The sequence below is a fragment of the Astyanax mexicanus genome, chromosome 21, assembly GCF_023375975.1.
Source record: "Astyanax mexicanus isolate ESR-SI-001 chromosome 21, AstMex3_surface, whole genome shotgun sequence".
Classification (NCBI taxonomy): Eukaryota; Metazoa; Chordata; class Actinopteri; order Characiformes; family Acestrorhamphidae; genus Astyanax; species Astyanax mexicanus.
Genome location: NC_064428.1, coordinates 26,366,873 through 26,378,537, shown reverse-complemented (window position 1 = coordinate 26,378,537; position 11,665 = coordinate 26,366,873). Strand labels below are relative to the sequence as shown.

General features: G+C 37.0%; 1 protein-coding gene across 1 annotated transcript in view; it reads left to right on the top strand.

Moving 5' to 3' along the window:
* The first annotated feature begins 411 nt into the window (after positions 1-411).
* The window catches only part of mcf2la (mcf.2 cell line derived transforming sequence-like a), a 122,191-nt gene continuing 110,937 nt past the window's right edge, over positions 412-11,665 (top strand). The window contains exons 1-2 of the mRNA XM_049470176.1: positions 412-506; positions 5,838-5,974. Of these exons, the coding sequence (XP_049326133.1) occupies positions 5,896-5,974 (79 nt within the window). The 5' untranslated portion in view covers positions 412-506; positions 5,838-5,895. The remainder of the gene's footprint in view (positions 507-5,837; positions 5,975-11,665) is intronic.

Below are 11,665 nucleotides of genomic sequence, written 5' to 3'. Positions count from 1 at the left end.
TGTTTTTAATTGTGTCATAATATTTTCACACGTTTGGAAAAAGAAGGTGAAAAAAAGTGTTTTGTTTTGTTTTAGTGTTTTTATTTCAGTTTTATTTTTGACAGGATTTACTTCCCATAGCTCTTAGCCATAATCATCAACAATAAAAGAAACAAAAGCTTAAAACAGATCACTCTGTGTGTAATACATCTGTATAATATATGAGTTTCACATTTTGAACTGAATTACTGAAATAAAATAAAATATCATTTCAATGATATTCATTTTTTTTGGGATGCATTAGTGTATATGTATATATTTTTTCTTTTTTGCACGTGATAGTGTGTCAGAACGCGTCATGACTGAGTAAGACGCTCACGTGTGTTTGGAGGGTGTGCTCCAGCATGGAGCTTCTGTTGGATGAAGATGAACAAACAGACAGAAATGTGTGAGAAATACTCTTTTACTCACTTTTAATGAACAGCTGCAACACTGGAGACTACAGCGAGATAAAGCAGCATAAACAGGTAGAAAATACAGCTAATTAACTTCTGATTAACTCCTGATTAACTCACCAAACAATTAACTGTATAAACTGCTACTGCCCCCAGAGTGCAGGACCGACTCTCAGATACCCTACACTGGACTTTTATCAGTTTAATGTGCTCGAGCTGTTTACAGGCCTTTAAAGGGTCATTGATTACCCACAGTATGTACTGTAGTACAGATAATTTATTATGAATAACCAGAACTTGACTAACGCTGTCTCCCCATTATATCAGAAAATCACTGTAGATTGCCAGAGGAAGCCCGCGAAGGAGTTCTTAATAAATAGGACTAAATGGAGCTAAAGGGCTAAAATCTCAAATTAAAAATAGTAACAATCCACTTTACCAGGTTTTATATTTAATTTTGGAAAGTAGAAATATGTATTTACTAACAATTCAAAGAAAACCTCCCTATTAATTTGAGTTTTTCTTTAGTAAACGAGTTTTATGCAGTAAGGTGCTAGCGTTTTGGTACAAAAACATGCAATACTGTAAATTAGTAAATGCATTTTTTTTTTCAATATAAAAAATATAAAATGATTAAACATTTATAAAACTCTGATTTTGCTCAGTTGCTCCATATGAATCCATTCATTTTGTACTCATTCTGGAGCGCTCTCTGGTGAGACTGAGCAGTGGGCGTGTCCGCACAGACTGGTGATCAGTCACAAAGAAAGTGAGAGAACCTAAAATATATTTTTATATTTTTCTGAGAATAAAATACAAATTATATATTAGTCCAAGACAACTATCCAAATTCAAATTGAATAAATGTCTATATAAAATATTTGTATATGCTGTTTTCTTGTTGGCCAGTCATGTGACATATATAACATTATGTTTTAATTACATGTAGTTTTAATACTTTTATTTCCGACACGTTTTTTTATGTCTCTGAAAAGTAAAAAAAAAAATTGTGAGGAAGGTGCAATAACCCTGGTTTTTAATCATAGTTTTCATACATCTCGGCATGTTCTCCTCCACCAGTCTTGCACACTGTTTTTGGATAACTTTATGCCACTCCTGGTGGGTGCAAAAATGAGAGAGAAGCATGTGTCTAAGAACGTTTAAACAAAAATGTTGATTTAGATATAATATACCATTAATCATTTTTTTGATTATCTGAAAATAACAGTTTTAACACTTTAGAATATTTTTTTTAACATTTTCTTTGTTAAAAATATATTAAAAACTGTTTTTTTAATGTATAAATCTAATGAAATACATACAAAAAAAAGGTTTTCCTGAAACATTTATTTCCTTCTGTGTTCAGTAAATTAATACAAATTTTCGGTATGAAAATGATGAAATATTTATTAACTTTGATTTGGCTCCATGCTTGAGCAGTGAATTGAATTGCTCCGTATTAACCCATTAATTTTGGACTCCCTTTGCTGCTCAATTAAACCCGCATTTAACACTGTGGTAAGAGCTTATGTTTGTGCTGTTGTGCTGTTAGACCTGCAGGTGGCGCTAACTGCTAAGTATTAACTGAACAGCCGGATTAAATCTGAGAGGACACTGAGGGGCCATGGTTCAGTGAGTTTATGCGGCACTGAAGGATGTTTAATAAGGAACTGGGCCTGTTTAATGTTCCTTATATCATTTATATATATTTATACTTCTGAATGTAACTGGGTAGCTTTGGCTTTTTTTGCCGTTGACTGTTAAACTTAGCTGTGTCTGAAATTTGAAGAATTAATTCTTTACTGTCCACAGTATGTAACTATCTCTCTTAACCTGAAGGCAGGTAGAGTATGTGTTGTCATTTTAGCCAAAGGTGTGAAAAGTATTATCATTTATTACTGAGGTAGAAGTGTAAATACTAGGGTAAAAATACTTGTTTAGATGTTGAAATATTAACTCTCCACAGCTTTTACACTAGTAAAAGTGAAATATTTTTCTTAAATCCATAATGACTGTGGGGTCTTCTTGCAGACGGGGGGGGCTTTTTTTATGAGGCAGAAGCTAACTCACAGAGAGTGATCTACTTTAAGTGTTTATTTATTTTATTATTGGTGGTTATGGCTTACAGCCAATAAAAACCCAAAAATCAATGTCTCTGAAAATCTGAATATTATTTAAGACCAATACTTTCTGCAGTGTGGGCAGTGTGCCAAGTCCTGCTGGAAAATGAAATCCGCATTTCTGTAAAAGTTAAGCAGAGGGAAACATAAAGTGCTGTAAGATTTTGTGGGAAAACAAAACTGCACTGACTTTAGACTTGATAATAAAACACAGTGGATCAACACCAGCAGATGAAATGTCTCTCCAAACCATCACTGATCATCAGTAAATTTTGCATTTTATTTGTAAATCAAGGGAGCAGAGTCTGCAGGAAGAGTGGAGAGACACACAGTCCAAACTGCTTGAGTGGCAGTGATGGTTTGAAGATGTTTGAAGATGTGACGTGACGTTGGCAGGTGTGATGGATGAACCTTGTATAAACCAATAGGGTGTCGGTATGGAATTTGTTTATATTTCTCTACATCCAATAATCAGATCATAATCAGATTCGCTCTAGACCTGGATGGGGATAGGGATTTTTTTTTAACAATAAGAAGCTAGAATGAAAACGAGCTAAAATGAAATAGGAGTTACGAGGCTATTTTTAAAATGTAAGGATAAGAAAGTTCAGATAATTTAGTGAAAATGTAAAAAGTAATCTAAAAAATAATTACTCCAGAAAAGTATGGATAACCAAAATCTTTACTTAAGATGCCTCAAAATCCTGCCTAATTAGACAGCATCTCATCCAGATCCTGGATCAGCTTTTACTAAATGTGTCATGTGTTGGTAGGTGATGGTAAATTAAACATCATCCTGTCTGATCTGAGATCAGGGTTTCAGGCTGAGCTGGTGACTGTGTGGGCTGTAATTGATGGGGAGAGAGTGTGTGGTCTGCTTTAGCTATCAGAGACAGGACCTAAATGAATGTGACACAAGGAACATATATATACACACAGTGCTGCAGGCTCTGGCTGGGGTTTGTCCAGTCAGTGATAATCTAATCAGTGACTGTACAGTGTATGTCTTGTTTTATAAGGACTTCATGTCACTAAAGATGATAGAAGACATTATCATTTGTCTTTTAAGAGGTTTAGTTGAGCCCTATCAAAAAGAGAGCATGAGACTGTGTAAAGATTTTTGTTTTATCATCAGAAGTTAATAAAGAGACCCCACAAAGACAGGAATACAAACACAGTGCATGTATAGTAATGAAATGGTTGTTGACTAACAGAGGGTATGTTTTTGTATTAGTTTGGTTCAACGTTCTTTTGTTTTCTGGGAAACCATCAATTTTTCCATCTCTAATGCTGCATTAAAACAACATTGATCTTCAATGTCAGTATTTTCTTTTGTGCTAATTAATTTAAGCTGATTTAACATTAGTTAAACCACCTTGACCAAGCTAGTTAGCATCAACCAGCTATATGACCAAAGCATGACCATCATGACCATACTAGTTAATCAGTTTTTCCAGCTTGATCAAAGTAATTGACCATTATGACCAACATGACCATGCTGTTTGACCACCATAACCAAGATGGTTGACCAGCATGACTTGCCTTTAGCTTTGATTGCGGCACGCATTCACTGTGGCATTGTTTTAATAAGCTTCTGCAATGTCACAAGATTAATTTCAATCCAGTGTTGTGTTATTTTTCCACCAAGATCTTGTAGATCTTGATGATGGTATGATGAGTCTAACCGCTGCACAAAGTCTTCTCCAGCACATCCCAAATATTTTCAATGAGGTAAAGAGCTGGACTCTGTGGTGAAATATCCATGTGTGAAAATGATGATCTCATGCTCCCTGAATCACTCTTTCACAATTCCAGCCCCATGAATCCTGACATTGTCATCTTGGAATATGTCCGTGTTCATCAGGGAAGAAAAAATCCATTGATGGAATAACCTTCAGGTGGTCAGCTGTCCTCATTCCTTTAGCACATACTGTTGCTGAACCTAGACCTGCAGACCAACTGCAGCAACACCACATAATTTGCTTAGTTAAATGCAGGCGGCAACTTTTTTTTTCTAGACACTGGTCGATGAGCATGACCAGCTTGTCCATGCTAGTCTACTATAATGTCCAGATTGACCACATTGGGTTCAACCAGTAGTACCAGCATGACCAAACTAGTTGAGATGACCAGTGTGATCAACGTGGTTGACTGTCAAGGTGGTTCACCAACTTAACCAGCTTAACCTTCATGTTAATGCTCTTTAACCAGCACAACCATTGTAACTATGCTAGTTGACCAGCTTGATCATACCGGTCAGCCAGTTTTGTAGGACCATCAACAAGCAAGACCAAGGTGCCTCACCAACATCACCAACATGACAGACTTGCCCATCATGGCTAGGGGTGGAAATCGCAAGGCATCTCACGATTTCATATTATCACAAGACGTTGCTCACGATAACGATGGTATCATGCTACTATGATTCTGTCTATACTAAAATTATAGCAAGACAATTTTCAGCAATACTTACAAACTTTAGTAAGCCAAATTTGGGGGTGCAAGTTGTAGGGAGATTACAGAGCCTATAATTAAAAAAATATAGATAATTGATGATTCTATTGATACTCTATATATAGGAGGACCATATTTAGCAATACTTACAAACTTTATTAGGCCAGATTGGGTGAAAGGGAGAAAGTCTTAGGGAGCTTACAGAGCCTATATTTTAATAAAATATACAATAAAATACAATACAGCCGAAACGATGCAATATATCAATATATTGTCCTATCCCTAATCAATGTTCTCGAGCTTGACTTTTTAGATTTTCAGACCTGTTTTCTTTTGCAAATGAAGAGCCATGTCACCATAGTATAGTGTTAGTACATGCATTTGGTGTGTATTAGTGTGTGTGTGTGTGTCTGTGTGTGTGTTCATGCTGGTGTCCTTCTATGCACCATGACATGCCAGTTTATATGAGGAATTGGCTCTGCAGTGTGCAGAAAAAAAGGGGGGGGGGCTTGCCTGCGCATTATCAAATGTCTGTGTGTATGTGTATGTGTGTGTGTGTGTGTGTGTGTCCTCCTAGGTCTCTGCTGCAGCCCACACCAGCATGTGTGTTGGGTGACTTTGCAGAGTGTCTCGGTGAGTCGTGTGTATGGTAGTGTGTGGGAGAGACTGTGTGTGTGTGTATGTGTGTGTATGTGTGTGCGCTTCTGCTGAGTATACCCGGCTCGCGTGAGTGTTTCTGCCTCTTCATCCCTGCGTCTCTCTCTCTCTCTCTCTTTCTCTTTTTTCTCATTCTGTTTTTTCATTCCCTCTCTTTCTTTCTCTCCATCAGCAGTGGAAGCAGCATCCTCTCTTCCATCCCCCTGGTTCTCGATCACCACTCTGCTGCGATGTTCCTGTGGGTGAAGATGAGTGAAATGGCTCTGGAGGAGCTCCTGAGGAGGCTTGACGCTGTCGCACATAGCATTGGTAGGAGGAGCTGGTGTGTGTGTGTGTGTGTGTGTGTGTGTGTGCGCGCACATGTGTTGTTTGGTTGGTTGGTTGGTTGGCTGGATTACTTTACCTGCAGAATGCCAGGTAGATCCCCCTGAGGGGGATTGTTTTTACTGTACATGGGTTTGTGTTTGTGTGTATGTGTTTATATACAGCTCTGGAAAAAATTAAGAGACCTCTTCAGTTGCTAAATCAGTTTCTCTGATTTTGCTATATATAGATATATGTTTGAGTAAAATTAACATTGGTGTTTTATTCTATAAACTATGAACAACATTTCTCCCAAATTCCAAATAAAAATATTGTCATTTAGAGCATTTATTTGCAGAAAATGAGAAATGGTTCAACCAAAAAGATGCAGAGCTTTCCGACCCTTAAATAATGCAAAGAAAACAAGTTCATATTCATGAAGTATTAAGAGTTCAGAAAACAATATTTGGTGGAATAACCCTGTTTTTTAATCACAGTTTTCATGCATCTTGGCATGTTCTCCTCCACCAGTCTTACACACTGCTTTTGTGTAACCTTATGCTTTACACTCCTGGTGCAAAAAATCAAGCAGTTCAGTTTGGTTTGATGGTTTGTGGTCATCCATCTTTCTCTTGATTATATTCCAGAGGTTTTCAATTTGGTAAAATCAAAGAAACTCATCATTTTTAAGTGGTCTCTTATTTTTTCCAGAGCTGTACATATGTAAAGGCATGTCTAGCAGGCAATGATCTCTCACCAGGAGGTACACTCCCTAAAAGTAGCCTCTGACAGGGCAGAATTTTTAGGACTCAGTGTCTAAACACCTGTAATCGTAGCTCTAGTATGGAAAACGTCTGATTCTGTATGCTGTATATGTGTTTATGTGTGTGAGAGAGAGTACATGTGTATTTGTATTGTATTGGCTGTACAAACAAGCTGCTACATTGTACAGTGTAATATTAATGCTGATTATACCTCTGGGGAAGCTTCTACAGTTACCTGCTCCACACTGAGCTTTCCTGCTGTCTGCAGTATTGCCAGTGACAGTGACCAATTATTCACTTCCCCTATGCAAATCACTGAATTATTGAATTGAGAAATGGCTCAAATAATGCAAAGAAAACAAGTTTATATCTATTAAGGTTTAAGACTTCTGAAATCAATATTTGTTGGAATAATCCTAGTTTTTAATCACGTTTTTATGCATTTTGACATGTTCTCCTCCACCAGTCTTACACACTGCTTTTGGATAACTTTATGCCACTCCTGGTGCAGAAATTCAAGCAGTTCAGCTTGGTTTGATGACTTATGATCATCCAACTTCCTCTTGATTATATTTCAGAGGTTTTCAATTAGGTAAAATCAAAGAAACTCATCATTTTAAGTGGTCTCTTATTTTTTTTCCAGAGCTGTAGTTCTAGTACAGTGAAGGCAATGGAGGTTGGTTGATGGATGGCCAAGATTGCAGGCAATTTGTCGCAGTGACCTCACCTTCGTCTTGCTTTCTCAATCTATTGATGCGCCCCCTCTTGAAGTCTGTTAACTGGGCAAAATGTCTTTGTGAGGGCATCATATAGGTATATCTAGCAGTCGACAATCTCTCACCAGGAGGTGCACTACCCAAAGTTGCCTCTGAGGGCCTTTTTTTTACAGGGTGGAAAGGGAAGCATTATTATGCCCTCTTGTTTCAAGATTCAGTATCTAATCAGATCTCACCTGTAATCACAGCTCATGGACATCTATCTCTATTGTATCTCTTTTTTAAATTTAATTTGCATTTTAATTTAAAGGTCGTACACATACATGCAGTCTGACGCACATGCACATACACACTGTCTTATTCATCATGGGTATCCCTGCCTCAGTGTATTGATGTGTTTCTCTTGCTTTCTGTTCGCACTGCCCTATTTCCCTACATACTGTGTGTATTGCTGCCTGCAGGTACTGGCTAAAAACACACTACAATCACAGCCACCCTCTCATAGCAGCACTTAGGAAGTGGAGAGTGTGCAGAAGTAGGTCATCATTTCAGTGGGAATGCTTTACCCCCCAGTTCACCTTAATACACTGATACCCATTTAATAAAACCTAGAATCGTGTATTTCTTGTTGCAGTGATGCCCTATAAATATTAGTAATTGTATTTATTAGATTTTTTAATGCATTTTGTTTTTTCTAATTTTTTTGTTTTGCACTTTTGTTTTGATTATGTAGATAAGATCACACATCACCTGTGCGCCTTGTGTATAAATTCTACCAGTCAGGTTGTAAGAAGCAGTAAAGCCACTCCGCTGAAGTCCAGAGTTATACAGAAGTTTCACTTTAGTGCTCTTCAGCACTGAGACTGGAGCAGTACTAGCATTAGCAGCTAACCACGCTAAGCGCTAGCTCTTTAGCCGTTCAGAGGTAAATATATCGGACTGAATTTACCATGTTTAAAAAAACAAGCTACATGGGACAAACCATTAACTAATATCACTCTGGCTTACCGGAACACTCAGGGTTCCTCAGTGTAGAGCTGTCGGACAGCATTTACGTCTCGCTAATTCTGCTAACCCTGGATCGCGCTAGTGGTTAGCTGCTAATGCTGCTGCTGCTGCATCCCAACCTTACTGGGAATCTAGAATCCTAAACTTACTGTAAATAAACACAAATAAACCGTTTTCAGGGAAAAATCTGTGCAGATTAACATCCAGGATTCGTTTGAATGTTTTTTTTTTATTAATTACAGTTTTGTTTACTTAACTTAGCTTTACTTAACTTAGTTAAGCTACCCACCACCACCCAGCGACAAGACCTGCTGAATTATAAGGAAAACATGGCGACACCCCTGTTCCTTACTAGTGTCACAATGTGCCTTATAATCCAGTGCTCCTTATATATGAAAGTAGACCAGAAAATAGACATTTATTGATAATGCGCCTTATAATCCGGTGTGGCTGATTGTGCGGAAAATGTTATTTTTGTTTCAACATATGTGTCCTAAAATAAAATATAGGAGACAATTGTTTTACCACTTTTTAAAGACAATGCCTTCTTCATGCCAGTGTAAAATAATAATGAATTATCAGCTACTGTGTAAAGCAGACCAATGGCTGCTGTAGATATATGTACTGTACATGTAGACCAATAGTAGTGGTGAGAGGCGGGACTTAAACAAGCAAGTTTGAAGCTGAATAAATACTTACGCAGAATGTGTGGCCAGTAAAAAGATTTTGAAGCTGTTAGTTATAAGCAATTTTCCATAAATTTATATAATTTTTCTCCCCTTTTTCTCCCAATTTAGCTTGGCCAATTATTCCGCCCATTGATCTGCTACTCAGCTGTATATCCCCTATCACTAGTGATGCCACAACACCAGCACATGCCTCCTCCAACACATGTGAAACCAGACTCCGCCTCTTTTTGAACTGCTGCTGATACAGCATTAGAGTAGCATCACAGCGCGCTCGGAGGAAAGCACAGCGACTACGATACATCAGCTCACAGACGCAGCCTTGTGCTGATTGACTTCACCTTAGGAGTGATGAAAGTGATGGAAAGAGTGCCATCTACCCACCCAGAGAGAGTAAGGCCACTTGTGCACTCTCAGAGCTCCAGCAGCTGATGGCAAGCTATTCTAGACTTTATAGCACATTTTAGAATAACCCACAGAAACATACACATCATCACAACTGTCAACTATTAGCAATTATTTTTTATATTTTTATTCCATTAACAATTTTGTCTATTTTAAAATATTCTATAATAATTTCTAAGATCATATCATAGCGTAAAAAAATTATACCTTTTGTAACCCTACATTGTAGCTCCAGTGCAACATTCGAAGCTGACATTAGACCCCAACTCTGCTTTGTGTACATTAATTAATTTCTATAAGGACTTTCCTTCCTGATAATGGAGCTGTTTAAAATTCATCTCCTTGCTTTGCTGCAGGGGCTCGTGGGTATCTGGTGATCGATCGAGCCTTTCCTAACAACCTTTCTCCTCTCATTAGCATGAAAAGTTCAGAGCCAAAGCGTGTGATTATCACTTTTCGCTTTGACCTAGTTTCCCACTGCAGCGCTAGCAGAACAATTACAGTGTGTCTGTGTGACAGAATCGACAGTTTCGTCACATTTGCTGTATTACAACACTTGTGTAGCAGTAGCAGGTGTGTAGCTTTAGCTTTCCACCAGGGCCTAAACCATATAAACACAACCTTTTCCTCAATGTTTTCTAAATATAAATAAGTCCAGAGTCATATATAAACATGTTCTCACATCACAGAACATGCTGTAATGTTTTAGCATCTTGACCTTTACAGTAAATGTCAAAGATATGGATTTGGACTTTCAACTTTTCTCACAGAGACAAGAGCCTGGAAATGTTAGCATGTTAGCTACTGTGCCCGTCTGTCTGTCTGTCTCACACATCCCCCAGCGTCCTTTTTTTTGGGGTGTTTATTTCTCAGTCTAGCCACAGAGGTAATACTGTGCCACAGCTGCCAGGTCACAGTCATGCTCTCCACACACACACAGACACACACAGACACACGCACACCAAAATAGCACACATGGCTTCACTGCAGATTTTGAAAAACAGTAGGCTGTTTCATTTTAAATGTATTGTAAATTTCGAAATATTGAACAAATAAATGATTAACAATAAATGAAAATATCTGGTAATATCCTGATAAAATTGGCATCGGGTAAAATCGTGGAAGAAAAAGTAATAAAAAAAATTCTGATAATCTTCAGGAAACTTGATCATGATTTACAATTTAGCATCTTAAAAAAGAGGCATAATAATGAAAAAAGTTGGAAAAGTCTTGAGAAATTATTTGCGGAAGTTTAAAAATAAGTGATAAAAAGTAAGTTAATAAAATGAGAATACAAATTACACCCTCCTAAGATAATTTAGACATGAGTCATCATCATGTCTAAATCTGGTAATATCTCAAACAAATATGTTACATTAGGGTAAAATCTTGAGTAATTTTGTACAAAAACGAAAAAACATAAATCAAGTCATAAAAAAGTAAGTCATTAAAATGAGAAAACAAATTACAACCTCCTGAGATAATGAATCATTATTATGTCTAAAACTGGTAATATCTAAAGGAAATATGTCAAATAAGGGTAAAATCTTAAATAATCAGGTAAAACCTGTCTCTAGGAAAATAAGTACGGTATAAAAAAAAAACTAAACTTGACAGTAAGTTATAATGATTAAATCGGATGCTAGCTTGAAAATGTCATAATGTCATAATGGCAAAATTTGTTACATTTTGACAAAAGTCATAATAATAAAGAAATCATAATAAAAAAGTTAAAATAAGTCAAATATCCTAAAAAAAATGTTTGGCCTCAAAAGACGTTTTCACACCTGTATTTGGTATTAGTTTGTTTATTTAAAGTGTTTTCTCCTTCTGTTTGGTTTAGTTTCACACAGGCATAAACATAAATGCACCAAAATATGCACCCAAGTCCAATTACTGCTTTTACACCTGCTTAATCGAACCACATTAAAAGTACAAACAAACCATTTTAGTCTGTTTTAACTGGACCAAATAGTGCTGGTGTAATGCCAGTTTTGTGTATGTCAGTTTTGGAGATCTATATGTAGAATAAGACAAGACTGTGATGTAACTGTTTTGGTGGTTTGGATTTGGGCTGTTTTACAACTCTTGTGTTGGTTATGCTGAATTTTCTTTTTT